Below are 27,984 nucleotides of genomic sequence, written 5' to 3'. Positions count from 1 at the left end.
CCCTTTCCCGGAATCCTTTCTCTTGTGTTGAGAAAAACACCTCTTGAAGACAGACATATACAGAGAGAGAGACATAGAGATTACATTCATTAAAGGTAAGATACAATTTTAAACCCTTTATTTAATACTAAATCTTTAGTACAGACCTTTTAAACATGTTAAAATTATTTAAACAATTTTACTATACAATATTCAACCAAGCCAGAATGTTTTTTTTCACAAAACAATGTAATGTATATACAGGATATATTTATTATTATCATACAATACTACACTTTAATATCCTTGAAATGTTTATATTTATAATTGTCGGTTGTAGGAAAGATTGTACTCATATAAAATAAGGTTTTCAGGATTCTCTCTCTGTCTCTGGGTGTTACCCCCCCACAGACCTGACACCTCTCCCCCCTGAAGCCTTTAGCCTTTAGCCTGGACACACAGAGACATAAGGAGCCGGATATTTCAGCCCCTTGAAGGTAAATACAATTTTAAAATCATTTTTTCCCCCCTTCTAAAATGTTAATACATAAATGTAAACATGTCACAATTATTAAAAGTGCACTATACAATATCAAACTATGCCGGAATGTTTTTTTTTACTAAACTTTTATATAAATCCTACATATTATCATACAATACTACACTTTAATATCCTTTAAATGTTTATATTTATAATTATTTTGTTGATGGAAAATACTGTTGTCAGTAAGTTTCCCTGCATGTAACCACACACACACACGCACACACGCACACACACACACACACACGACACACACACACACACACACACACACACACACACACACACACACACACACACACACACACACACACACACACACACACACACACACGTTCACAGTTGGGGGTGGGGATCATGAGAGCCTCTGGAAAAAGACAACTGTTGTCTGGGTATCCTTATATGTTTGGGTATCCCCCCCCCCCCTTTCGAGGTACATAGACAGAGAGACAGCCGGATATTTCATTCAATGTAAATTACATTTTTTAAATCTTTAGTACCGAATGCATACATATTACACGTTTTTATTGAACAATAGTACATATACATGTTTATATGTTATTATTCTTTAATTCCTTTCTTAGAGAAAAAAGCCTGGGGAAGGATCTATGGTAAACCAAAACCCCCATCAGTCTCTAAATCACCATCATCAAGATGTGCCCGGTTCAGACATTGTCTCTTCCCCGCATGATATCCCGCTCCATCCAGGTTTCGTATGTTTTCTATTCCAGGTTAGATCAACCTTCTTGCCTTTAGGCCCAGGTTCTGTCTTAAGGATAGAAGGGCCCATCGACGTAAATGTTCACGATGTTGGAAAATATTTTCCACTTGTTTCATCATGTCAAGGACTTCATGATAATCTCCCCACCTGAAGCTAAAGACAGACACAAAATAGTTGACCTCTGTGCAGGCTTTTGAAAATACATATGAACTAACTGATTTGGTTGCATTTGAACTATTGAATTCGGCACAACCTAAAATTGTCACTTTGGATTCTGGACTATATGCCACTGACGAGATTCTTATGGCTTTCAAATCAAATCACCTCTTCCAATGCGTACCCCGGCAGGGTTGTTCCACTCAGGGCCTGTTTGATCTGACATAGTCTTATCTTAAGCCATTCTCTCATCCGCAATGCAAGAGAAAAACTCCCTGTTTTTAGTTGAAAAAGGGTGATGAGGCAGCTGCTTGTGAAAATCTTCACCGTTGAATCGTCCGGTTGGAAAATGTAACCCATATGTCCGTCACTCATATCCAGCACATCATTAAAACAATCAGGGGCATCACAAAGAATGGCTTTGATGGTTTTGTCATTGTGTTCATGACACGAAGGACACAATACACCGACAATTGGTCTAGGAGCCATGTTTTATTTCTTTCTTCTTTAGAGTCTTCTGTGGTTTAGCTCTCTTGAGGTTTCTTGGCACTCGTAGTTTTCACAGATCTTACTTATACTCCGGCTGACCTACCCCGGAAATTACTGTTTCATATACAAGATCCCTAAAAAGCAGAGCCATAAGTTCACTACAACATTTCCCTACTCTTTCAAATGTTCAAACACATTCCACAGGTCAACAAGGTCACTACACATCAATCACCATGACAGCTTTAGTGCAAACACATTCTTTACTTCAAAGGAAGAGCTGCACTATCAGGTTACATGAACACCCACTCAATAGCGTGAGAACATCCGGACAGGATGTACATATATGGGCATAACCACATGACACATAAAAGAGGTCATCAATCACTTTCGGACACATGCCGAAAACTGTCAGAATACAGTAAGGAAAGTGATGTTAACCTGTACGAGCTTTTGTGCCGAATACATTATGTTGTTACAGATGTGAGAAGTGTGCAGAAGGGCATGAGACAAGGGAATGTGTAGCATTGGGGAAAGTAGTGGTATGTTGTAATTGTAAGGGTGCCCATTGGGCTGTGGATCAGAAATGTCCCGTGTGAGAGAGGCAGGTTGTGGTTTCCAGGGTTAGAGTAGTGAAGAAAGTAGAGGAAGACGGGTCAAGGGTGAGTAGTAGATCTTTAACAGAACAAAAAAAAAAGTGTGATTCACATCAATGCGCTGTGTAGATATCAATAATAAATTATATCCGTATCGCCGCAAGACTACACCACAGCTGTCATCCTTACATCCAAGTGTTTATTCAAGTTGGATAATCTTTGGATGCCGACAGCAGTCGCACAATTGGAAGACATAGCTTAGACCGAAAGCCTACAAAAGCCTATTCCTGCTCTTTTCCTGCAATCCATCAAACCCATTTGGTGTGTCATCATAGTGGTCTCTGACTTGTGGTCAGACTCGCTCAAGTGGAACAAACTGAAACTTGTGCCTGTTTTCAATGTTGATTTGAATGTCATTGAGAAAAACGAGAAGTATCAAAGATTTTTATCACACAAACATCCTTTCTGAATTTAAAAGTAATCCTCAAAGTAATCATCTACTTTTTCAAAAGTATCTGTAATCTGATTACAATATTTTTGCTGATTACCCTTTTTTTTTGTAATCCCTTAAATGTAACAGATTACATGTAATCCATTACTCCCCGTATCGCCGCAAGACTACACCACAGCTGTCATCCTTACATCCAAGTGTTTATTCAAGTTGGATAATCTTTGGATGCCGACAGCAGTCGCACCATTGGAAGACATAGCTTAGACCGAAAGCCTACAAAAGCCTATTCCTGCTCTTTTCCTGCAATCCATCAAACCCATTTGGTGTGTCAACATAGTGGTCTCTGACTTGTGGTCAGACTCGCTCAGGTGGAACAAACTGAAACTTGTGCCTTTTTTCAATGTTGATTTGAATGTCATTGAGAAAACCGAGAAGTATCAAAGATTTTTATCACACAAACATCCTTTCTGAATTTAAAAGTAATCCTCAAAGTAATCATCTACTTTTTCAAAAGTATCTGTAATCTGATTACAATATTTTTGCTGATTACCCTTTTTTTGTAATCCCTGAAATGTAACAGATTACATGTAATCCATTACTCCCCAACCCTGGCATGGAACATTGTCACAAACCATACCACCCTCTCAGGCCCAAGAGCCTGAGAAGGGAGATATGGAGATTTGAAAGAAGGAAGAAGTGGGAGTTTTGTTTTTGTCAATGTACGGACTCTTAATTTGGGTCGATTAAATTTGTTTCCCTATAACATATGGATTTTCTTTTTACCTTGTTTTGGTTTTTCAACCCGTCCAGTTGGTGGCGGCAATACACATTTTCGGGTTGTTATCCGCCATAAAACCCACAGAAGAAGAAAAAAAAAAGACAATGGGGATAGCAAAGAAACTATGACTGCGATCAGATTATTACACCAAATGTCTTACCGTTGAAGATAAAAGCAATGTAGTTGAACTGTTTTCATGGTAACCGACGAAGTTTTACACTGGCAAGGATAGTTTGGGTCACACGCAATATTTCAAGGTAAGAAGTAGATGTGAGATGCTGCACTGCCCATGCAACTAATTTAAGCAGGGATATTGATGTTGTCGTTTCAATGAACAAGGCAAAAAGCCTGATCTGGACAGTGATGGTGCAGAGATGGCAGGAGCAGTGGAATAGAGATACTAAGGGCAGACATGTATTTATTTTAGGTACAGAGAAGTCGGGGAGGACGAGAGGATGTGACAGAAGAGAGGAGGCTATTTTTTTTGTTTACATGATTACGAGTGGGACACAGTCGGTTGAATAAGACTTTACATGTGATAGGAAAGGATCCAACAGGAAAGTGTGATTATTGCCAGAAGGCAGAGACCGTGGCGCATGTGTAGTTACAGTATTGGCAGTATCGGAGGGAAAGAGAGAGGCTGAGGTCTAATGAGAGAGAGAGAGAAGGGGACACAGCAAATGAAATAGTATATTGTAGAACGTAATTAGATGTAGTCTCATATGTTATATTTTTTTTAAGAGCAACTAGGCGGGCAGGTAGGATTTAGTTTCTCCCTGTCTCTGGCCCACACTCCGGTACAGTATGTGTCGGTAATGTAATGCACTATGGATTCCAACCTCCGCCAAACCCTACCTAAGAAGAAGCAATGGATGGTTTAGTTATAAAAAATATTTGGCAACACTGCCAGCAGGAAGAGACTGATCTGCGGTGAACTGGCTAGCTAACGTTATCATTCTAGCTAATTTAGGCTATTTCCCAAAAAGTATATAGTTATGAAAACCATGTGGTAACGTTATTTCATTAATCATATTCGAGACTGTCACCAAATAATCAAGTTGTTAATGTACTTTAGCTAGCTGCTTCAAGTAGCTAACGGTACTGTAGCTAGCAGAGCGGCCTTTGCTTTGGCTTCCGCCAATGTAAACTTCGTTCACCATGGAGTTGACTTCAGCTAGTCTCTCAATGTAACGTTGGCTACTTGCCAGTTCCAAAACCTGCATCGGTAATCCTGTTCTGAGTCATCTTTCGCTCAACCTGTGTAGCTAGCAGCCGGCTATGGCACGGTAACTAGCTATATAGTTAGCAATGGCACGTGGCTAACTAACTAACGTTATAATTGTTAGCTACCAGTTAGCTATGTCTATTATCAGCTAACTTTTTACCTTAAAACGGCCAATTTGCAGTTTCTAACAATAACAAAGCGAATCCCCGCCACTGTTTTGGTCAAAAGTAATCACGCTCAAATTCATAGACCGCGTTATGGATGCAAGGACTTAGCAGTCATGATATCAACATTAAAGTTTTAACCTTGTTATGAGGATATGACGTTTGTTTACACACATTGGAGTAAAACATCCTTATATTTTGGGTTCTGATGGGGTACGACAGTTAAACTAAGCCACGAGGCATTTATAGCAAAAGTTAGCATTGCATGCAAGTTACATAACCTGATTTGTTGTCACCCTTTGTGGCTTCAGTCAGAATTGGTGCACTGTACTCACATTTGCTTGCAATTAAAACCGTTGGCTACGCTAGTGTCTGAGAACACTGAAGTCAAGAGGGAAATCATTTTGTAAACATCTCAGGCAGTTGGGTTATCCTGCCTATTGAAGTAAATTAATTTTTAGCCCCCCACCCATAGGTCGTGAGATGGAGGCGATGGAGGTGGACTTGCAGCTGGGGGGCCCCAGTAGGGAGCCAGATGTTGTGGCAGACCAGGTAGATCTCCCTATCATCATCCCTGACTCTGGCAGTGAAACAGAGGACGAGGCAGACGCAGCTCCCTGTGACCCACCGCGGCTCCCGAACACCTGGGCGTTCAGTCAGAACAGAGTCAGAGTGGAGGGTCAACTTGGATCCAGGATCAGAATGGAGGGTCATATTGAGCCCAGGGTCACCACAGCAGCCACCCTGAGGCAGCGGCGAGCCAGGTAGTTATGGTTGGACTGGATTCCCTCTAAACTGTGTAGCCATACTGGAGACATAATTGTATGCTTCATTGAGTACCTATTTCACCCCATGTTATACCCATTGATTGTACCTGTATTGTCTCTGTGTGGTTAAAGGCCAGGCCTCGGGGAGCACAACTCCACCCAGACCGCTGCTCGTGCTAGCAGCTTCCTCGATTTCCTGCTGCGAGTCCCTGCAGCCAACCAGGCCGAGGGCGACTCTGGGAGTACGACGGAGGTGAGCGAGTCGGAGGATGAGGCAGATCCCCCGGGGCCAGCAGCAGACCCTCCCAACTCGGCCGTTCCCTCCAGCCATCGTCCAAACTCTACAGTTGCAGTCACGCAACCCGAAGGCCTTTATTCTTCAGGTAAACCAAGCTCAAGTCTGATCAATACATAGCCATTTTCCACTGTAACCTATAGAGTTAATCTCACCATGCCATCCTGTGTATAGATTATAATGCAACCACAGAGGCTGCGAGGACCGTGACTGGAAATCAAGTGAATCCTGAGGTAAGACCACATTCATTGCCAGTGATGGGCCTACACTCTTGGATGGGCATACTAAACTCAGCAAAAAAATAAACTTCTGTTTTTCAAAGATAATTCGTAAAAATCCAAATAACTTCACAGATCTTCATTGAAAAGGGTTTAACTTCTCTGGTATCACTGGGACATTGATGAAAGATACAAGTGTTATACATGGGATTAAAGATAAACATCTTGTTAATCCAGCCGCTGTGTCAGATTTTAAAAAGGCTTTATGGCGAAAGCACACCATGCGATTATGTTAGGACAGCACCTAGCCACAAAAAAACATACAGACATTTCCAGCCAAGGAGAGGACTCACAAAAGTCAGAAGTAGGGACTAAATTAATCACTTACCTTTGATCTTCATCTGGTGGCACTCCCAGGACTCCATGTTACACAAATGTTCGTTTTGTTTGATAATGTCCCTCTTTATGTCCAAAAACCTCCGTTTTGTTGGTGCGTTTAGTTCAGTAATCCAAAGGCACAAAGCGCGCTCTCAACATCCAGACGAAAAGTCAAAATAGTACAATAAAAGTTCGTAGAAACATGTCAAACAATGTTTAAAATCAATCTTCAGGTTGCTTTTGTCATAAATAATCAATATTTCAACCGGACAAAAGCTTCGTCAATAGAAAAGGAGAAACAAGAAAGGCGCACTCCCGATTACACGCTGGACTCATGTCTGGAAATGTCCACTGTCCACTCATTGAAACTGCTGTATCTCCCTCATTTTTCAGAGTAAAAGCCTGAAACAATGCCTAAAGACTGGCCACATGTAGAAGAAGCCATAGAGATAGTGAACTGGGTCTTAAGTCTTTCAATGGAAAAACAGCCTTTCAAAATAATAGTACTTTCTGGATGGATTTTCCTCAGGTTTTCGCCTGCCATATCAGTTCTGTTATACTCAGACATTATTTTAACAGTTTTGGAAACTTTGGAGTTTTTTCTATCCAAATTATATGCATATCCTAGCTTCTGGGCCTGAGTAGCAGGCAGTTTAATTTGGGCACGCTTTTCATCCAAAATTCCAAATGCTGCCCCCTACCCTAGTGAAGTTAAACACTGTTTCCATGCTTGTTCAATGAACCATAAACAATTAATGACCATGCACCTGTGGAACGGTCATTAAGACACTAACAGCTTACAGACGGTAGGAAATTAAGGTCACAGTTATGAAAACGTAGGACTCTAAAGAGGCCTTTCTAGTGACTCTGAAAAACATCAAAAGAAAGATGCCCAGGGTCCCTGCTCATCTGTGTGAACGGGCCTTAGGCATGCTGCAAGGAAGCATGAGTACTGCAGATGTGGCCAGGGCAATAAATTGCCATGTCCGTACTGTGAGATGCCTACGACAGAGCTACAGGGAGACAGGATGGACAGCTGATCGTCCTCGCAGTGGCAGACCACATGTAACAACACCTGCACAGGATCGGTACATCCGAACATCACACCTGCGGGACAGGTACAGGATGGCAACAACAACTGCCCGAGTTACACCAGGAACGCACAATCCCTCCATCAGTGCTCAGACTGTCTGCATTAGGCAGAGAGAGGCTGGACTGAGGGCTTGTAGGCCTGTTGTACGGCAGGTCCTCAACAGACATCACCGGCAACAACGTCGCCTATGGGCACAAACCCATCGTCGCTGGTCCACTGCTCTTCACTGACGAGTCGCGGTTTTGTCTCACTAGGGGTAATGGTCGGATTCACGTTTATCGTCGAAGGAATGAGCATTACACTGAGGCCTGTACTCTGGAGTGGGAGTACATGATCCTCCAGCATGACAATGCCACCAGCCATACTGCTCATTTTGTGCGTGATTTCCTGCAAGACAGGAATGTCAGTTTTCTGCCATGACCAGCGACGAGCCTGGATCTCATTGAGCACCTCTGGGACCTGTTGGATCGGAGGGTGAGCGCTAGGGCCATTCCCCCCCAGAAATGTCTGGGAACTTGCACGTGCCTTGGTGGAAGAGTGGGGTAACATCTCGCAGCAAGAACGGGCTAATCTGGTGCAGTCCATGAGGAGATGCACTGCAGTACTTAATGCAGCTGGTGGTGATTAGCTCGTTAGTGCAGTTTCTCTAGTAGCATTGTGTGCCATTTTTATTTATTCCCATGCACTGTCAGAAATGTCATGCATCATCTCTGTCCCCTTTTAGGTTGTATCAGACCCACTAGCCTCCAGTGCACCGGCCCTTCGATTGTCCCAGGGGGACGAGGGGGAAGGGGAGACCTGCTCCATCTGCTTTGAGCCCTGGACCACGTCAGGGGAGCATCGGCTGGCCACCCTGCGCTGCGGACATCTCTTTGGCTACACCTGCATCGACCGCTGGGTGAAGGGCCAGGGCCAGGGAGCCAAGTGTCCCCAGGTCAGTGTCTTCATGTCTGTCTGTCAGCCTTGGTATGTCTGGGGGGGAAGAGGACTGGAATTACTCCTTGTTCCACTATGAACAGGAAAATTAAAAAGGTTTGCGCTCAGCATTTGAAAGAAAGGAACATCTATTCCATCCTAAGCGGAAAAAACGAGCTCCTACTTCCACTGTGGTGACTGGCACCAGGTGGAAACTGTGCTGGAGACGCAGTTTCCTCAAGCATTCAAAAATGAGTCGAAACTTAAGAAATCCCCTCTGAATTACTTAAATCTGAGAAAATACCGCCATAAAATATGACCCCCAAAAAACAATTGACTTAATATGCAGACAGTGACGTGAAGGCGTCCCATCAGACTCCATCTGGCTCTTGTAATGATCTTCTGCTGTATGTCTGCAGTGTAACAAGAAGGCCAAGCGCGCCGATATCGTCCTCCTGTACGCGCGCAAGCTGAGGGCTCTGGATAACACTGAGCAGGAGAGTATGAAGAGGTAAAGTAGCTGCGCACCTCTTTAGTTTACTTTCTGATCTGCTGATATTGGCATGGATCTGACCTGATTCACTACTGTAGGAAGCTGTTGAGAGTGAGTCTGTCTGTCTGAATGCGTTGTTGTGTGCAGGTCACTGGAGCAAGAGCATTCACTGCGTCGAAAGGCTGAACTGGAGTCAGCGCAGTGCCGACTACAACTGCAGGTGATGACAGACGAATGTGGGAAACTGCACAAGCAGCTACAGGTACTTTATTCCCATTGCTTTACCGGTCATCCCCCAGTCTCCCATCCATTTATCAGGTGGACTAGAATACCGAGCCGTAATCATTGAGATTAATCTACCCCTAAATCCACTATGATGATTGTATGCTGACTTTCAATGTTTTTCTGATCACATACTCTATCTGCTATTCTTAACTTGACTTCCATTGGTATTGAACAGTGCAGGTGCGTCACTTTTTTTTTCTTCCTTCTACCTCTGTCAGGAGCTGAAGACGCTGATGGCCCAGCCTGGCTGTGGGCCCTCTCAGAGCTCAAGGGCCTCTCTCTCTGGGCTCTCTCAGAGACAGGACAGCACCCAGGGGGGCCACTACGTCTTCTTCACGGCCGTGCTGGTGTCCCAGGTGGGGGGATGCAGGGTGCTGTCCTACTGTGAACCCCTCAGCTGCCTGCTGGCCTCTCAGCCCTCCCCACACACTACCCTGGTGCCCGGTAAGACCTTTGATAAGCTTTGATATGCTTTCAGTACAAAATAGCTGTGAACGTTTGTTTTTTTTGCACAGATTGTATAGATGTGAAAATATCAAAGGGAAGTATTTGCTACCTCTTGGAATAATTTCTCTACCTTTGCTCTCTCTTCCCCCTCCTCCCTCTGTGTCTACCTGCCAGGCTGCGGGGTGAAGAAGGTGAGCACAGGGAATCTGAAGGCCTGCCAGTACATTCCCATCCATGTCAAACAGATCAGAGGCCTGGCCTTCAACAGACAGGCCGACAGCCTCCTGCTCTCCGCTGCCCTGGACAACACCATAAAACTCACCAGGTAACCAGATAGTCTGTCCAAGCAGAGAGATTTATCAGGACAGTGTGTTCCAGAATGGTGTTGACCTTATAGCCCCAGGCTCTGATGGAGAAGAACATTGACCTTTTCTGAGTTGCAAGAACCATTCAGACCAAATATCGATAACAAAACCCTTGATGGTTAATTAGGACAGTATCTTTCCTTCTCAATCTAATATCCTAACTGTACCATTATTCTCCTGCAGTCTAATGACCAACACAGTGGTGCAGACCTACAATACAGGTAAACCAGTGTGGAGCTGCTGCTGGTGCCTGGACAACAACAACTATGTGTATGCTGGTCTCAGTAACGGCTCCGTGCTGGTGTATGACACCAGGGACACCAGCACACATGTCCAGGAGCTACAGCCGCTAGGTTCCAGGTCAGTCTGACAGCCAGGCCAGGGGGCAAAGGTCATCTAGTCTGTATTCGACATCACAGTTTGAACTACACCTGTCAATATAACCTAGGTAGGAAGCAGAGTTTTACCTTCTTCACAACAGGATCTGACCAGGTACATTTCTGGGCATAGATTTTGTATTTTATTTGTTTTGTTACTCATTTTCAAAGATGGTTGAATGAATATTCATTTATATGGTGTGTGTGAAATGTAATTCACATAGTGTAATATGTTATACAATTTTAGTATGCAGTGTGATTTTTAAAACCACAGGCACCAACCATGACCTTTGGCTTCTCCCAGGTGTCCCGTGGCATCCCTGTCCTATGTGCCTCGCGCCGCCTCCAGCTCGTTCCCATGTGGTGGCCTCATCGCAGGCTCTCTGGATGGGGGCTGCTTCTGGGAGCAAGTAGATGGGACCACTTACAGACCCCACATGTTGCCCCTGGAGACAGGAGGCTGCACAGACATCCAGGTGCAGCCAGAGAGCAGACACTGTTTGGTCACCTACAGACCAGGTGAGACTATACCATCCTGGGGAGGACTATGAAGGGCCTAAATAAGTGTGTGTGTCAATACACTACCGTTAAAAAGTTTGGGGTCACTTAGAAATATCCTTGTTTTTGAAAGAAAAGCAAATTATAATTTTGTCCATTTTAAAATAACATCAAATTGGTTAGAAATGCAGTGTAGACATTAATGTTGTAAATGACTATTGTAGCTGTTTTTTTTATATATATATATTTTTTTTAAATGGAATATCTACAGAGGCGCATTATCAGCAACCATCACTCCTGTGTTCCAATGGCATGTTGTGTTAGCTAATCCAAGTTTATCATTTTAAAAGGCTAATTGATCATTAGAAAACCCTTTGGCAATTGTGTTAGCACAGCTGAAAACTGTTGTCCTGATTAAAGAAGCAATAAAACTGTCCTCCTTTACACTAGTTGAGTATCTGGAGCATCAGCATTTGTGGGTTTGATTACAGGCTCAAAATGGCCAGAAACTAAACTTTCTTCTGAAACTCGTCAGGCTATTCTTGTTCTGAGAAATGAAGGCTATTCCATGCGAGAAATTGCCAAGAAACTGAAGATCTCATACAACGCTGTGTACTACTCCCTTGACAGAACTGCGCAAACTGGCCCTAACCAGAATGGAAAGAGGAGTGGGAGGCCCTTGTGCATATCTGAGCAAGATGAAAAACCCTAAAGGGTTTTCTAATGATCAATTAGCCTATTAAAATTATAAACTTGGATAAGCTAACACAAAGTACTATTGGAAAACAGGAGTGATGATTGCTGATAATGGGCCTCTGTACGCCTATGTAGATATTCCATAAAATCTGCCTTTTCCAGCTACAATAGTTCATGTTGAAAATGACTGTCTACACTGTATTTCTGATCAATTTGATGTTATTTTAATGGACAAAAAATGTGCGTTTATTTTTTTCAAAAACAAGGACATTTCTAAGTGACCCTAAACTTTTGAACGGTAGTGTGATTATTTATATATATGTATGTATGTGTATATATATATAATGTATTAATTATTGCTGGCTTCTTGGCCAGGAATCCCTTGAAAAAGAGACTCTGGGTCTCAATGGGCTTTTCCTAGTTATTTATATTTATTTATATTTATATATATATATATATATATATATAAATAAATAAATAGGAAAAGCCCATTGAGACCCAGAGTCTCTTTTTCAAGGGATTCCTGGCCAAGAAGCCAGCAATTATTAATACATTACATAATTAAAACACAACATAATCCAGCCTAAAAAAAGCATTTACACTCTGTAACAGTCTCCCATCAATATTTTAAATTCATTCAGTGGCTCTAACATATCTAGATGAAGCATGGATTGTAGACTATTCCATGCCTCTGGTGCACAAGAAGAGAAGGCAGTCTTGCCTAATACTGTGAATGTCCTGGGTATTTAAGTAGTAACCACCTAGCAGACCGGGTATGGTAACTGCTGGTGGTGTAGGAGACCAGACTACAGAGGTAAAGAGGGAGTTTACCCAAAAGGGCTTTGTAGATGAACACATACAAATGTGTCTTTCTGTGCATTGAGTAAATGTGTAAATTGAGGTCTGACCTACCATTTGGTGCAAGGTGTAATGGTGGGTGAGTGACTTGGCATTTGTAATAAAATACAAAGATGCATGATAAAAAGTGTCCAGTCTCTGTAAGACGGAGGAGGTTGCATGCATATACAACAAGTCACCATAATCAATTAGAGAGAAAAGTGGCCTGAACAAGCTTCTTTCTAGCCATAAGTGGGAAGCAAGCCTTATTACAAAAATAAACTCAATTTAAGCTTTGTCACAAGATTATCCACATGAACTTTAAAGGACAACTTTCCATACAACCAAATACCTAGGTGTTTGTAGGATGACACTTTTTCAGTGGATAAGCCACCAGATGTGACAATGCTAACCTTCTGAGAGTTCTAGCTCTGGTAAAGGTCATGAATTTAGTTTTTTGTACATTCAAGACCCGTTTGAGACCATAAAGGGAGGCCTGCAGTGACTGAAAAGCAGTCTGGAGCTCTTCAACAGCCTGAACCAGAGAAGGCGCACATGAATATATGACTATCATCTGCACATTTGCTGCCCCTTCACTGAAACCAATGTTTCTGAGTCTAGCTAGCAACAATTCATGGTCAATGGAATCAAAGGTCTTTGATAAATCCACAAACCGAGCAGCACAATGTTGCTTTTTATCAAGTGCATTAATGATTTGCCATAGCTGCAGTTGTGGTGCTGTGCCCCGATCTAAAGCCAGACTGAACACTGCTCAGTACGTTTAAAAAAAAATAATAATTTTAGATCACTAGGGATTCCTAGACTTTGCCCCGGATAGGGAGTTAGGACGCTAGTTATTAGCATCTGAGGGATCTCCACCCTTTAGCAGTGGGATGACATAAGCTGATTTCCAAATGCTGGGTATGGAATTGGTCAAGCGACTGAGGTTGAAAATGTGAGCCTCAGGTTCAGTAATAATACCAGCTGCTATCTTTAAGAGGTAGGGGTCCAGGTTGTCTGGACCTGCAGCCTTTTTAGTGTATATTGCCTTTAATGCTTTATAGACATCAGTATAAGAAACAGGCTCAAAGTTAAAATGGTTCCCATGAGGGCCTATATCATAGTTGACTGTAACAGAGCTTACATTAGAGGCCTGGGCCCCACCATTATTAAAAACTGAACCAGCAGATATGAAGTGGTTGTTAAAGCTAATATTGTATGGGGTTTTATCTTTCACTTGATTAGAATCATCATTAAATGGCCAGGAAGGCCAGAGGCTACATTAGAACCTGACACTGATTTGATTAGCATCTAGAACTTGGTAGGGTTGTTTAGGTTCTCTCTGACTGCATTTAAATAGTAATCTGATTTGGATTGCCTGATCAAACTTGTGCATTTGATTCTTAGCACTCTGAAGGAGGCCCAGTCAACGGGAGCATTTGTATGTCTACTTGAGCCCAAGATGCAGTTGAAGTCGGAAGTTTACATGCATTTAGGTTGGAGTCATTAACACTCGTTTTTCAACCACTCCACAAATTTCAAAATATAGTTTTGGCAAGTCGGTTAGGACATCTACTTTGTGCATGACACAAGTCATTTTTCCAACAATTGTTTACAGACAGAATATTTCACTTATAATTCACTGTATCACAATTCCAGTGGGTCAGAAGTTTACATACACTAAGTTGACTGCCTTTAAACAGCTTGAAAAATTCCAGAAAATTATGTCATGGTTTTAGAAGCTTCTGACAGGCTAATTGACATAATTTGAGTAAATTTGTGGTGTACCTGTGGATGTATTTCAAGGCCTACCTTCAAACTCAGTGCCTCTTTGCTTGATATCATTGGAAAATCGAAAGAATTCAGCCAAGACCTCAGATAATAAATTGTAGACCTCCACAAGTCTGGTTCATCCTTGGGAGCAATTTCCAAATGCCGGAAGGTACCACGTTCATCTGTACAAACAGTACTACGCAAGTATAAACACCATGGGACCAGGCAGCCATCATACCGCTCGGGAAGGAGACGTGTTCTGTCTCCTAGAGATCAACGTACTTTGGTGCGAAAAGTGCAAATCAATCCCAGAACAACAGCAAAGGCCCTTGTGAAGATGCTGGAGGAAACGGGTACAAAAGTATCTATCTCCACAGTAAACCGAGTCCAATATCGACAACCTGAAAGGCCGCTCAGCAAGGAGGAAATCACTGCTCCAAAACCGCCATAAAAAAGCCAGACTACGGTTTGCAACTGCACATGGGGACAAAGATTGTACTTTTTGGAGAAATGTTGGTTGACGAAACAACAAAAATAGAACTGTTTGGCCATAATGACCATCGTTATGTTTGGAGGAAAAAGGGGGAGGCTTGCAGGCTGAAGAACCTCATCCCAACCGTGAAGCACGGGGGTGGCAGCATCATGTTGTGGGGTGCTTTGCTGCAGGAGGGATTGGTGCACTTCACAAAATAGATGGCATCATGAGGATGGAAAATTATGTGGATATGTTGAAGCAACACCTCAAGACATCAGTCAGGAAGTTAAAACTTGGTCGCAAATGGGTCTTCCAAATGGACAATGACCCCAAGCATACGTCCAAAGTTGTGCCAAAATGGCTTAAGGACAACAAAGTCAAGGTTTTGGAGTGGCTGTCACAAAGCCCTGACCTCAATCCTATTGGAACATTTGTGGGCAGAACTGAAAAAGTGTGTGCAAGCAAGGTGGCCTAGCTCTGTCAGGAGGAATGGGCCAAAATTCACCCACCTTATTGTGGTGAGCTTGTGTAAGGCTACCCGACACGTTTAACCCAAGTGAAACAATTTAAAGGCAATGCTACCAAAGACTAATTGAGTGTATGTAAACCTCTGACCCACTGGGAATGTGATGAAATAAATAAATGACCCAACATATCTCTAGGCTGTGTAAGGGCTATTTGACCAAGAAGGAGAGTGATGGCGTGCTGCATCAGATGACCTGGCCTCCACAATCACCAAATTGAGATGGTTTGGGATGAGTTGGACCGCATAGTGAAGGAAAAGCAGCCAACAAGTGCTCAGCATATGTGGGAACTCCTTCAAGCCTGTTGGAAAAGCATTCCAGGTGAAGCTGGTTGCGTGAATGCCAAGAGTGTACAAAGTTGTCATAAAGGCAAGGGGTGGCTACTTTGAAGAATCTCAAATATAAAATATATATATTTTTTTTGGTTACTACATGATTCTGTATGTTATTTCATAGTTTTAATGTCTTTCACTATTATTCTACAATGAAGAAAATAGTAAAAATAAAGGAAAACCCTTGAATTAGTAGGTGTCCAAACTTTAGACTGGTACTGTATATGTAATAAGATCTATAGGCATATTTGTCTGCTTAGTACTGGGTCTTTGTTGTCCTGGCATCTGTTTGCTGAAGGATTAATTCTAATATCCCTAAGCAGGTGTTTTGTTCTAGCTTGTGCTGGGCTGTAACAAAAGCCTGTACTCCCCATTAGCTCTCCAGGACCAGGGTAGGTGCCCACTAGCTCTCGTATTTAGACTGACAGTCTCTGTGTTTGATCCCGTCCAGGGCGCTCCAAGCCATTGCTGCGCTGTGTTCTGATGGAGCTGAACAGGACCCCCCAGCAGGACGCAGCTCAGGAACCTTCGTGTTCCTGCTACCCAGTCCAGACATTCAGCGCTGGCTCCTCCTGCAAGCTGCTCACCAAGAATGCCGTGTTCAGAAGCCCGGCCGGGGAGGGCTCCACTCTGGTGTGTGCCGGGGACGAGGCCACCAACTCCACCATGGTGAGCCACTGGCATGGATGCAATTTTGTGTGTATTTTTACTTTATTCAGTTAATATGGTTTAGATTCATCATTACCCCAAAAAATGCCAACTTTGACTGCATTTACACATCGGCCCCAATATCTCTGCCCCAGAATGTCTAATCCTCACAAGATGATGTGCTTATTGTTCAGAAGTGTCTCTGAGTAGATTGGGAGTAGTTAGTGGGAATCTACACTGCCTAAAAATGATTTTGGTTTGTTAATGCCCAAGTTTGACCAATATGATGGAACATGCTGTATGCTTTATCTGTTTATATGCATGGCTTCGAGGATAATAATTACACCAATAGCAACTATAAATGTTTATTCCATAGTGTATGTATTTAAGATTTAAAGTATGATTTATGTTTGAATTGACTTGCTCAGTAAATTTGGATAGAATCTGCGACCATCCGTCCTTTTTGGCTGCTTGTAATTTTTACCACTTAAAAATGCCATTACAGTTTCAATTTCTCTGGCCCAGAAAGTCACAATCTTACGAGGTAACATTCTCCTGGGTCAATGGGGTCTCCTGCAGTTTTCTGAGAGGGTCTACATCATCTGAGATTGGTCCTAAGTGGCACTACAGACCACAACTGTAGCTGAACACATCAATGTTCAATTACAGGAAACTAATATAAACGCAACATGCAACAATTTCTACGATTTTATAGTTCATATAAGGAACTCAGTCAATTTAAATAAATGCATTAGGCCTTAATCTATGGATTTCACATGACTGCGAGTACAGATATGCATCTGTTGGTCACAGATACTTAAAAAAAACTAAAAGGTAGGGTCGTGGATCAGAACCAGTTAGTATCTGGTTTGACCACCATTTGCTTCATGCAGTGCGACACATGTCCTTCGCATAGAGTTGATCAGGCTTTTGATTGTGGCCTTTGTAATATTGTCCCACTCTTCTTCAATGGCTGTGCGAAGTTGCTGGATTTAGCTTGAACTGGAACACGCTATTGATCCAGAGCATCCCCAAACATGCTCAATGGGTGTCATGTCTGGTGAGTATGCAGGCCATAGAAGAACTGAGACATTTTCAGCTTCCAGGAATTATCTATAGCTCTTTGCGACATGGGGCCGTGCATTATCATGCTGCAACATGAGGTGATGGCTGCGGATGAATGGTACGGCAATGGGCCTCAGGATCTCGTCACAGTATCTGTCTGTCCGTAGCTTGTGCCTGCCCATACCATAACCCCACCGCCACCATGGTGCACTCTGTTCACAACGTTGACGCCAAACCGCTCGCCCGCACGACGCCATACACACTACACTGTCTGCCATCTGCGGTTGTGAGGCCGGTTGGACGTACTGCCAAATTCTCTAAAACGACGTTGGAAGTGGCTTATGATAGAGAAATTAACGTAAAATTATTTGGCAACAGCTCTGATGGACATTCCTGCAGTCACCATGACAATTGCACTCTACCTCAACTTGAGACATCTGTGGTATTGTGTTTAGTGCCAAAACTGTACATTTTAGTGGCATGTTATTGTCCCCAGTTCAAGGTGTGTGCACCTGTGTAATGAACATGCTGTTTAATTAGATTTGTGATATGCCACACCTGTCAGGTGGCTTGACTATCTTGGTAAAGGAGAAATGCTCACTAACAGAGATGGAAACAAATTTGTGCACAACATTGGAGAGATGTTTTTTGTGCGTTTGTAAAATTGAGGCTTTTTGTTATTACATGGCCAAAAGTATGTAGACGCTTGCTCGTGGAACATCTCAATCCAAAATCATTGGCATTAATATGGAGTTGGTCCCCCACCCTTTGCTGCTATAACTGCCTCTACTCTCCTGGGAAGGCTTTCTACTAGATGTTGGAACATTGCTGCAGGACTTAATTCCATTCAGCCACAAGTATTATTGAGGTCATGGCAGGCACTGATGTTGGGCGATTAGGCCTGGCTCACAGTTGGCGTTCCAATTCATCCCAAAGGTGTTTGATGGGGTTGAGGTCAGACCTCTGCAGGCCAGTCAAGTTCTTCAACACTGAGCTCAACAAACCATTTCTGAATGGACCTCGCTTTGTGCTCGTGGGCATTGTCATGTTGAAACAGGAAAGGGCCTTCCCCAAACTGTTGCCACAAAGTTGAAAGCACAGTATCATCTAGATTCATTGTATGATGTAGCGTTAAGACTAAGGGGCCTAGCCCGAACCATGAAAATCAATTCCAGACCATTATTCCTCCTCCACCAGACTCCACAGTTGGCACTATGCATTCAAACCCAGATTTGTCTGTCAGACTACCAGATGGTGAAGTGTGATTCATCACTCCAGAGAATGTTTCTACTGCCCCATATTCCAATCGCGGTGAGCTTTACACCACTCCAGCCGACGCTTGGAATTGCACATAGTGATCTTAGGCTTGAGTGTGGCTGCACGGCCGTGGAAACCCATTACATGAAGCGCACGATGAACAGTTATTTTGCTGAAGTTGCTTCCAGAGGCAGTTTAGAACTCAGTAGTGAGTGTTGCATCTCAGGGCAGACTATTTTTACGCTTCAGCACTTGGCGGTCCCATTCTGTGAGCCCGTGTGGCCTACCACTTAGCGTTTGAGCAGTTGTTGCCTCTAGACTCTTCCACTTCACAATAACAGCACTTATAGTTGACCGGGGCAGCTCTAGCAGGGCAGAAGTTTGACGAACTGAGTTGTTGGAAAGGTGACATCCTATGATGGTATCACGTTGAAAGTCACTGAGCTCATCAGTAAGGCTATTCTACTGCAAATGTTTGTCTATGGCGATTGCATGGCTATGTGCTCTATTTTTTTTAATACACCTGTCTGCAATGGATGTGTGGCTGAAATATCTGAATCCACTAATTTGAAGGCGTCTCCACGTGCTTTTGTGTATTAATGCATTGAGTCTGTTTGATCATCTACTCAGTTTTAGTTAAGAATTTCAGGATATTTGCCCTAAATCTATTACTATTTCAATTATGCCCATTTTAACCATATTTAACCTTTGACCACTAAAATCTGTTTTACGTGACATCCGGCCTTACTTTGTATTACCCCATTGTTTGATCTATTGTGGATGACAGCCTGCAACAACAAAAAACAAGCACTTTTTCCAGGTTGTCTGGTTTATTATTAGAAGTTAGGCTCAGTTAAACTTTACTCCACTGTTGAGATTGATTCTTCCCCAATGGTTCAACTGTTTTGTGGTTGTAAGAAACCAATAATAGTGAGATACTTGACTCTCTGATTTGGGGCATAGTTCTATCATTCAAACTGTCTCGAGCTTCACATTGAGCCATTGTTTCTAATCATGTCATTTTCTTCCCCAGGTGTGGGATGCAGGGAGTGGATCCCTGATTCAGAAGTTGTCTGCTGACCTCCCAGTGTTGGACATCTGCCCATTTGAGGTCAACCAGGGCAGTTACCTGGCCTCTCTCACTGAGAAGATGCTCAAAATTTACAAGTGGGAATGAGGAGGAATTATGGAGGACACCACCAGCATAGAACATGTATGAGTAGCGTGGCTGCTGCACTGTATAAATGGTATCCATTTAGTACAGCCTTTTCTTACCCGAAGCCACTACAGATAAGCCTTTATTGGGTTTGCATTGCGGTAGCAGGACTGGAGAGCCATCACACTGCTGCAGTGTTATGAAGGAACTGATAACTGGAGTGCCTGTACAGATACACTTCTGCCCTAAATGTTTACATTAACAATCAGAAAACATCCTATCAAAAAATGGACTTTTGCTTTCTTGTTTTTTGATGCATGTGATGATCAGTTAGTGTTGTCAGTTAACCATGATGCCGACGAATTTTTCAATGTTTCATCTCTGGTGTTAGATGGCTCCATGGATGAAAATCAGGACCTCAATGGCTTGTTACATTTCCTGGATTCTGATTGGCACAACTGATCAACAAGCTGCATTAAATAAAAAACGTTTTTTTTTAATTTTCCGGGTTGGGTATTATTGTTTAATTTTCCATATTAAAGTTCAAGGAAATTGTGTATATACATGTATATTTTAACAAATGTTTGTGTATAATTTGTAATGTAATAAAATATAAATCATTAGTTATTTTTCATCTTGACTTGTGATTGTGCCTCACCTGCAGGTTCAATGTTTAATGCCATTGTTATTTTCATAAACCTTTTTTTCACAAATGTTTTCAACCATGTCTGTATTCTGTCTTGAACTGTATTTTAGTGGTCAGTAAACAATCAGTTTATATTTTCATAGGCAAAATATCCGTAATAGTACAGGGGTTTGTCAAAAACAAAAGAGCTGACAGGAGTCGGATAATAGAAACAAAAGTACTAGATTATCCCATAGTTGGCTAATGAAAATGTATTAGTGGTTTAGATTCCGAACTATATTCGACTGTTTATTCATTGCAAGTAAAATGCTGATTGATGGTGATCCATTGTCTTTGATGTAATTACAGAGAAACAGTAACGAAGCGGACCGTATCTGTTTTCGCAATTCGATTTTCACTCTAGAAAATGTAGATCTATGACAGAGATTGCCAACAACGCACACGCAGACGTATGCAAGAAAACGTCCCATCACTGTAGTCGTAATTTGCAGCTAGCAATCCTAGCTAGCTAGTTATCCGAAGATGGCGGCTTGTAGACGTGTTCCTCGTCTCCTGCTTTTGATGTCTATCCTTTTGTATGTGCATCCCCTTCGAGAGGAAAAATATCAGATCAATGGAGTCGCCAAGCCTCCAGTTAGTGTTGTTATCCCGGCTCAAAATCCAGGCGGAGTACCGGCTGCTGTAAACGGAGCTCCAGTACTCGCGGCCCTGCCACTTCGTAGACGCACTAGCGGCTGGAAGCTGGCCGAAGAGGGGGCTTGTCGGGAGGACTTGACAAGGCTTTGTCCGAAACATTCCTGGAACAATAACCTGGCTGTGCTTGAGTGCCTCCAGGATAGGAAAGAGGTATGTTGGATTGTGGGCGATATTGTGGCCCGACCAAAACTTGGGTGTGCCTTGGCTTGGCTTTACTCAAGCTAGCATATAACGTTATCCAGTTAACGTTAGCTAGCTAACTACTAGCCGATGCTAGCTATTAGTTGGCTACTTAGCGAGCATTTACTATCTCGCTGGTTGTGTTGCAAAAAGAGGATATAGAAGTGATTGCAATTGATTATTCTATATGCTTTGAGAGCATCATTCGACAAGTATAGCCACTGAAATAGTGCCATTTTTTTTTTACCAGCCTTTTAGGACCGTGGTAACGTTTTAATAAAGTCATAAGTTTAGCTAACTAGCTAGGCAGCTACTGTAACGTTAATACCTACAGATGTGCCAAGCTAACTATGTTGACCTTTGTTAAACTAGCAATGGCTAGCTTGATCTTCTAATGATATGTTGTGAGTCATGTCCATTCCTGGTCTAACACATGTGTCGTCCTATATATATGTACATTTCCAGCAATGTCCTGTTCAGAGTAAGTATAGGAGGAGATTGTTGGATCTTAAGTGTAGATTCAGTGACCTTTTTTAAAGCTTCCAGCCAATGGTCATGGTTAGGCTTGGGAAAGTCAATCACTACAGTAATATGTGGTGAGGGGCCAGTCTATCCTAATCAGGTGTTTGCAGCCTGAGACTCAAGGCAATGGTCCTGTTAGCTCAAGGGGCTAGTACCAGCAGTGGTCTGAGAGTAATCAGCTTTTTGGTTTGTTTTCCTTGATTGTTAGACTCTAGGCTAGAGTATATCTACAGAATGAGTATCTATTGTAGTTTAGAACAGGGGTTGGTGCTGATTTTGTTAGGTAAGGATCTTGTTCTCTGTTAATGACCAGTGGTTTCTCTCTTCATTGTTACTTCATTTATTTTCACCAGCTTTCAGTGGCCTGTTTTCATTGAGGAGGTTCAGTCAGTGGTCTTGGCTCAGCTCTTTTGGTGTGGGTAGGTTTAGAGGCACACAGCAATTTCATCAAATGGGACAAACACCCCATTGAAACCCTGCATGCAGAGTTCTGTAAGATTCTCCTACATGTCCAGAGGAAAACTACAAACAATGCATGCAGGGCAGAATTAGGCCAATATCCACTAATAATAAAAACTCAAAAAAGAGCAATTAAGTTTTGGAAACATCTAAAATACAGTGACCCCCTCTCATATCATTACCAAGCCCTGCAATGCCAAGAGCTGTACAAAGAAAAGAGTCCCCTCATCCAGCTGGGGCTGAGTTCACAAACCTGTTCTACTAAATCAAATCAAATGTATTTATATAGCCCTTCTTACATCAGCTGATATCTCAAAGTGCTGTACATAAACCCAGCCTACTAACACACTGAAGCCTCAGGACCAGAACATCCAATCAATCAGAATAGACCAAATTACAACACAGTCAAAACAAAACTACATTGCTTTTTGAGAAGCACAAACACAAAGCAAAATGCAGTGCTATCTGGCCCTAAATCGACAGTACACCGTGGCTAAATATTTGACCATGGTTACTAATCAAAACCTTAGAAAAACCTTGACAAAGTACAGGCTCAGTGAGCACAGCCTTGCCATTGAGAAGGGTAGACACAGCAAAACCTGGCTCCCTGTAGAGGAAAGGCTGTGCAACCACTGCACAACAGCAGAACCTGAGACAGAGCTGCATTTCTGGACAAAATGTCAAAAATATAAAACAATTAGTGTCATTTTCCCAAATTTGAAACCCTTATACAAGGTTTCAAAGACCTCTCTGATGAGGATAGGCTACCCGTCCTGTTGGGAGAGGACGCAGAGAGCTGTGGGTTGGCAGCGCACTACATTGCTGCCTGCCATAAGTTGAGGGACAGTGTCTGACAGACCAATAAACCTGCATATGTACTCTACTGTATGGTTATTGTTATTGTTGAAAGTATGGTTATTTTGACCCTTGGTTAGTGTTGTTACTGTTGTCCCGTTGACAATTTTGATTCTCATTTTATAATTTTTTTAAATACTGTAAATATCCAAAATAAGCTTTGGCAATATGTACTTTGTTACGTCATGCCAATAAAGCAAATTGAATTGAATTTCCCTGTCTCCAGGCTGCTGCTCACTGCCAGCCTCCATGGTAGTTGTGATTTTGTTTACTTGGTCAATTCACAGAGTAGGGAGGAGGCCATGGCAGTGTGACTTTACTTTCAGGACTCATGGCTTGGTTCGTTTAGTTCTGAGTTTTGAAGGTCCTCTTGAGTTCTGTGTTGTTGAAAAAGCTTTTCTGGGGGAATTTGAGGCATTTTGGCAATGTCTCTCAGGTTGAAGAGTTTCATGGCTATTTATAGTCTCAATAGAGCTAAACATGCATTGTAAGCTTATAGATTTGTTTTAAAGAAAAATCCCAAAATGATATTATTGGTCCTTTAATGAAATATAGCTTTTCATTCATTCTGACAACTGCCGTTTTGTTACAGCAAATAGGCCTAAACGTCGACGTCTAGCCTTAATCACTGTAGGAAATGTGTTGATGACGTTTCATTTCACACTATAGTTTTGTGCAGAGCGAGGTTAATTCTGGTTCTGCTACCTTGGCTCTCAGCCCATGGCTCTTCTTTGAGTGTGAATTAAGCGGACAGATATTTTCCTCTCAGCTTGATGAAACCTTAATAAACTGGTCCATTCTCAAATTCACAGAAGCTCAAAATAGGTACCTGTGCAGGCGTGCACTGCTTTCATGGTTTCTGAGGTCAAGGATAGGTCTAGTCAAATTGTTTAAAGATGACAACACGAAGCATCTTCCTCTTCCAAACACATTTATAAAGTCAAAATCAACCTATCAGGGCTCTACAGTGCAAACATTTTACTCACATACTGGTATGCACCTAAATATTTTGCGTGCAACCTGGAATATTACTTTAGCGCCACCAATGCGCCTAGAAAAAAATCAGCCAGATAATTGTTGAAGTGATTACTAAATTCTACCGCGGACCCTGAGGGCCATGGAGAATACACTGAGCGCAGATTCATGATCGTCATGCTTGCACCATTACTACAAAAAAAATGCTTTTTACCTAAAATATTTTTACTTGTGCTCCTACATTTTTCAACTTACACTACATGACCAAATGTATGTGGACATCTGCTCGTCGAACAACTCAATCCAAAATCATAGGCATTAATATAGAGTTGCCCCCACCCCCCGCTGCTATGACAGCCTCCTCTCTAACGTGAATGCTTTCCATTAGATATTGGAATATTGCTGCCGGGACTTGGTTCCATTCAGCCACAACAGCATGGAGATCGGGCACTGATTTTGAGTGATTAGACCTGGATCGCAATGGGTGTTCCAATTCATCCCAAAGATGTTCGATGGGGTTGAGGTCAGGGCTCCGGGCAGGCCAGTCAAGTTCTTCCACACCGATCTCGACAAATATTTTTGTATGGACCTCGCTTTGTGCACGGGGGCATTGTCATGCTGAAACAGGAAAGGGCCTTCCCAAAACTGGTGCCACGAAGTTGGAAGCACAGAATCAATCATCTAGAATGTCATTGTATGCTGTAGCATTAAGATTTCCCTTCACTGGAACGAAGGGACCTAGCCCGAACAATGAAAAACAGCTCCAACCCATTATTTCTCCTCCACCAAACACTTGGCACTAAGCATTCAAGCAGGTAGCGTTCTCCTGGCATCTGCCAAACCCAGATTTGTCCATTGTACTGCAAGATGAAGTGTGATTCCTCACACTGATTTATAAGATTTACAAGACGGTTCTTATTTGATTAATGGTGGTCAGACCCATATATGTGAAGCTAGCTACAATAAGGATTAGCCACAATAGTGGACTTTGCGGTTAGCCTTCAAAATAAAAAAGTATGGCATAATTCTACAATTTGTATTCATTTGCATCACTGTCAATGACATTTTTTTATTTTGAAGGCAAATTCCACTATTGTGGCTAGTTTCACAACACATAACCCGATCCCATCGAGCCTCACTAGCCAGGTGAAGCTAGCTGGCTGCTCATAACGTTAGCTTTGGGCAACAGGGTTAAGTAGCTGGCTAGCTATTGTTTTCATAAACTGAAGTTCAATTTCAATAGGTGGACAACAAGTGGCAACCTAGCTAATACTTACTCACAAGGATTCCTAAATTATTTGCTAAGAATAATGAAAATGGCTGCAGTTTCTACTGGTCATTGTTTTCAGGCTGGTTGCGTTAGTGCTAGCTAGGTACCAAGCTACAGCTAGCTACCCCAGAAGTTGAGGTCTAACAAATTATGCTTTATTACCAACACGGTATTGTAAACACATAGTTCGTGGCCGGTGTTTGCTTATTTGCAGACTTATTTGTATGTTGTGAATCTTATATCAGTGACGCTATTACTGTGTAACTCCGGTAGGGAAACATCTGAAAAATAGTGCACTTGGTAGTGTGTACCGGTGCTCGACCAGTCGGCGAAAGACAACATGACCCATGACAGAGAACAGTTGATTGTCAAGGAGAATGAATTCCATTATCTTGGCTTTAATGGATTTCACCTTTGAGTTGTCTCGCTGAAATTCTTACTCTTTCAAATGACTGCTCGACTTGTTGACTGCTCGATCCACACAGTAGACATTGTGGGCTAGGTTAAGAATGCTGTGTTAAACGTGTAGCGCAACATTTTACTTGGCGTCATTACGTCATGTACCTACGTTACATAGGTGTGCACGGTAGCTTTGACATCGGTATTTAAAATGGGCGTTAAACTAGACATCAGGCCGATTCCGATTTTGGCATTTTTATCTAATATTGGCCAATTCTGATATGTTCACCGATTTATATCCTGCATCCCTAGTCAAAAGCGTTCCACAGGGTTGCTGGTCCACATTGACTCCCATGCTTCCCACAGTTGTCAAGTTGGCTGGATGTCCTTTGGGTGGTGGACCATTCTTGATACACACAGGAAACTTGAGCGTGAGAAACACAGCATCGTTGCAGTTCATGACACAAACCGGTGCACCTGGCGCCTACTACCATACCCCATTCAAAGGCACCTAAATCTTTTGTCTTGACCATTCACAATTCGAATGGCACACACACAACCCATGTCTCAAAGGTTAAATAAAGACTTTTAAGCCTTCTCCTCCCCTTCATCTACACCGATTGGAGTGGATTTAACAAGTGACATCAATAAGGGATCATAGCTTTCACCACGATTCACCTGGTCAGTCTGTCATGGAAAGAGCAGGTTCTTAATGTTTTGTATACTCGGTGTACTTGCTCCTTGTAACAAAGACCAGCTTAGCCCTGCCCATGTAATAGAGATCAATACATTTGAAGTTCATCTTCAGTTTAGAATGAGACACATAATGTTTAGCATACTTATATACTTTCCCTTTCTGTAATACACATGATTTCCAGTGTTCTGTTTGTGACATTCAAGGTCGTGCGGGTTGGTCACTAGTTATATATTATTCTCATATTTGCGTATCTCTCCTTTCATGAAAGATTCGATACGCATCTAGATACTTGTGCTCCGATACGATACATTAACGATACGTTTTTATTTTGAAACTATTGGGTGTGATTCAGCTTGATTAGGGGAACGAATTGATGCATTTCAGTAAGATTTGATGGGCTGCCATACCCTGTTCACTTGTCTTTTGTCTCGCCCATTCACCCTCTGAAGGGCATTCACACAATCCATGTCTCAATTGTCTCAAGGCTTAACAATCCTTTATCCTGTCTCCTCCCCTTCAGCTACATTGATTGAAGTGGATTTAACAAGGGACAGGATAAAGGGATCGTGGCATTCACTTGAAGTCACCTGGCCAGTCTGTCATGGAAAGAGCAAGTGTTCTTAATGTTTTGATACAGACTATCTACTATCAAGACGATCTGTACCCAGAGCTTCCCATACAGTTAATCTCCTTCTGTGACATTTTGAGGCCGGCAATTAAGGAGAATGAGAGGCTCAATTAAAGATGTTGCAGAACTGCTGTATTTGAAGCACCCCTCCCTTCTGCCCAGTGTCCCTGATGTTGCTACGGCAATCAAGCTGTTTTTACCATCCCTGTAACTGTCACTTCTGCGGTAAGAGATTGTTTTCTAAACTAAAACTTATAATGAACTACTTAAGAAGCATTAGGCTCTCGGTCTGATATGCGCTTTTGAACATCTGAGGTAACTCCACTCATTGCACTGGCGCCGTCGTGGCCTTGCCCTTGACCATGGCATTTGTTCACCGATATCCCCTTACTTTCAATTAGTGATTTAAAAAAATATATATTTGTCAATGCCTGAGGCACTTTTTCAGTCACATTTAGCTTCCTAGTACATATGGAAATGTCAATTATCTATATAAGTTTTGGGGGAATTATTGATATAGATAATTATTGATATATGAATATAATTTTGATATGTTAAAACGGCTTTCCATAAAGTCATAACCTTTTTGTTTTGACTTCCTACAAGCCTCTCTGGCTGGTGTTTTAGAACATTTGATGCTGTCTGATTAGTATCTAAGGGCTTGTC

At 42.3% G+C, this 27,984-nt stretch overlaps 2 protein-coding genes across 6 annotated transcripts in view; both read left to right on the top strand.

Annotated features, from left to right (window-relative positions):
* The first annotated feature begins 1 nt into the window (after window position 1).
* On the top strand, window positions 2–20,704 carry LOC106561004 (E3 ubiquitin-protein ligase rfwd3.S). 4 transcript variants are annotated; one of them, XM_014124531.3, is made up of 15 exons: window positions 2–95; window positions 391–476; window positions 1,105–1,228; window positions 5,573–5,861; window positions 5,997–6,247; window positions 6,334–6,392; window positions 8,573–8,782; window positions 9,183–9,274; window positions 9,404–9,518; window positions 9,760–9,985; window positions 10,163–10,313; window positions 10,537–10,713; window positions 11,035–11,249; window positions 16,317–16,534; window positions 19,869–20,704. In XM_014124531.3, the coding sequence occupies exons 3-15, from the start codon at window positions 1,129–1,131 to the stop codon at window positions 20,010–20,012; spliced, it is 2,247 nt and encodes a 748-aa protein (XP_013980006.2). In that variant the 5' UTR covers window positions 2–95; window positions 391–476; window positions 1,105–1,128; the 3' UTR covers window positions 20,013–20,704. The 4 variants fall into 4 exon arrangements, with proteins under 4 accessions (XP_013980006.2, XP_045544077.1, XP_045544078.1 ...); XM_045688121.2 differs by having other exon boundaries at window positions 1,105–1,251; XM_045688122.2 differs by lacking the exons at window positions 2–95; window positions 391–476; window positions 1,105–1,228 and adding an exon at window positions 3,621–3,965 and having other exon boundaries at window positions 5,559–5,861.
* A 367-nt stretch (window positions 20,705–21,071) lies between these two features.
* LOC106561003 (Golgi apparatus protein 1) overlaps window positions 21,072–27,984 on the top strand; it is a 47,206-nt gene continuing 40,293 nt past the window's right edge. The window contains exon 1 of one of the 2 annotated variants that reach the window (XM_045688119.2): window positions 21,072–21,483. In XM_045688119.2, coding sequence (XP_045544075.1) covers window positions 21,160–21,483 — 324 coding nt within the window. In that variant the 5' untranslated portion in view covers window positions 21,072–21,159. The remainder of the gene's footprint in view (window positions 21,484–27,984) is intronic. The other variant, XM_045688120.2, reaches the window with a different exon arrangement.

This window comes from Salmo salar, chromosome 10, assembly GCF_965601325.2.
Source record: "Salmo salar chromosome 10, fSalSal1, whole genome shotgun sequence".
NCBI lineage: Eukaryota > Metazoa > Chordata > Actinopteri > Salmoniformes > Salmonidae > Salmo > Salmo salar.
This window is presented reverse-complemented; position numbering and strand designations above follow the sequence as displayed.

Excerpts from the sequence above, each read along its gene's own strand:
- LOC106561004 (XM_014124531.3), top strand. The coding sequence starts at position 1,129 with ATGGTAAACCAAAACCCCCATCAGTCTCTAAATCACCATCATCAAGAT. Across the intron at positions 6,248-6,333 it reads CGAAGGCCTTTATTCTTCAG|ATTATAATGCAACCACAGAG; the intron begins GTAAACCAAGCT and ends TCCTGTGTATAG. Across the intron at positions 9,986-10,162 it reads ACACACTACCCTGGTGCCCG|GCTGCGGGGTGAAGAAGGTG; the intron begins GTAAGACCTTTG and ends TCTACCTGCCAG.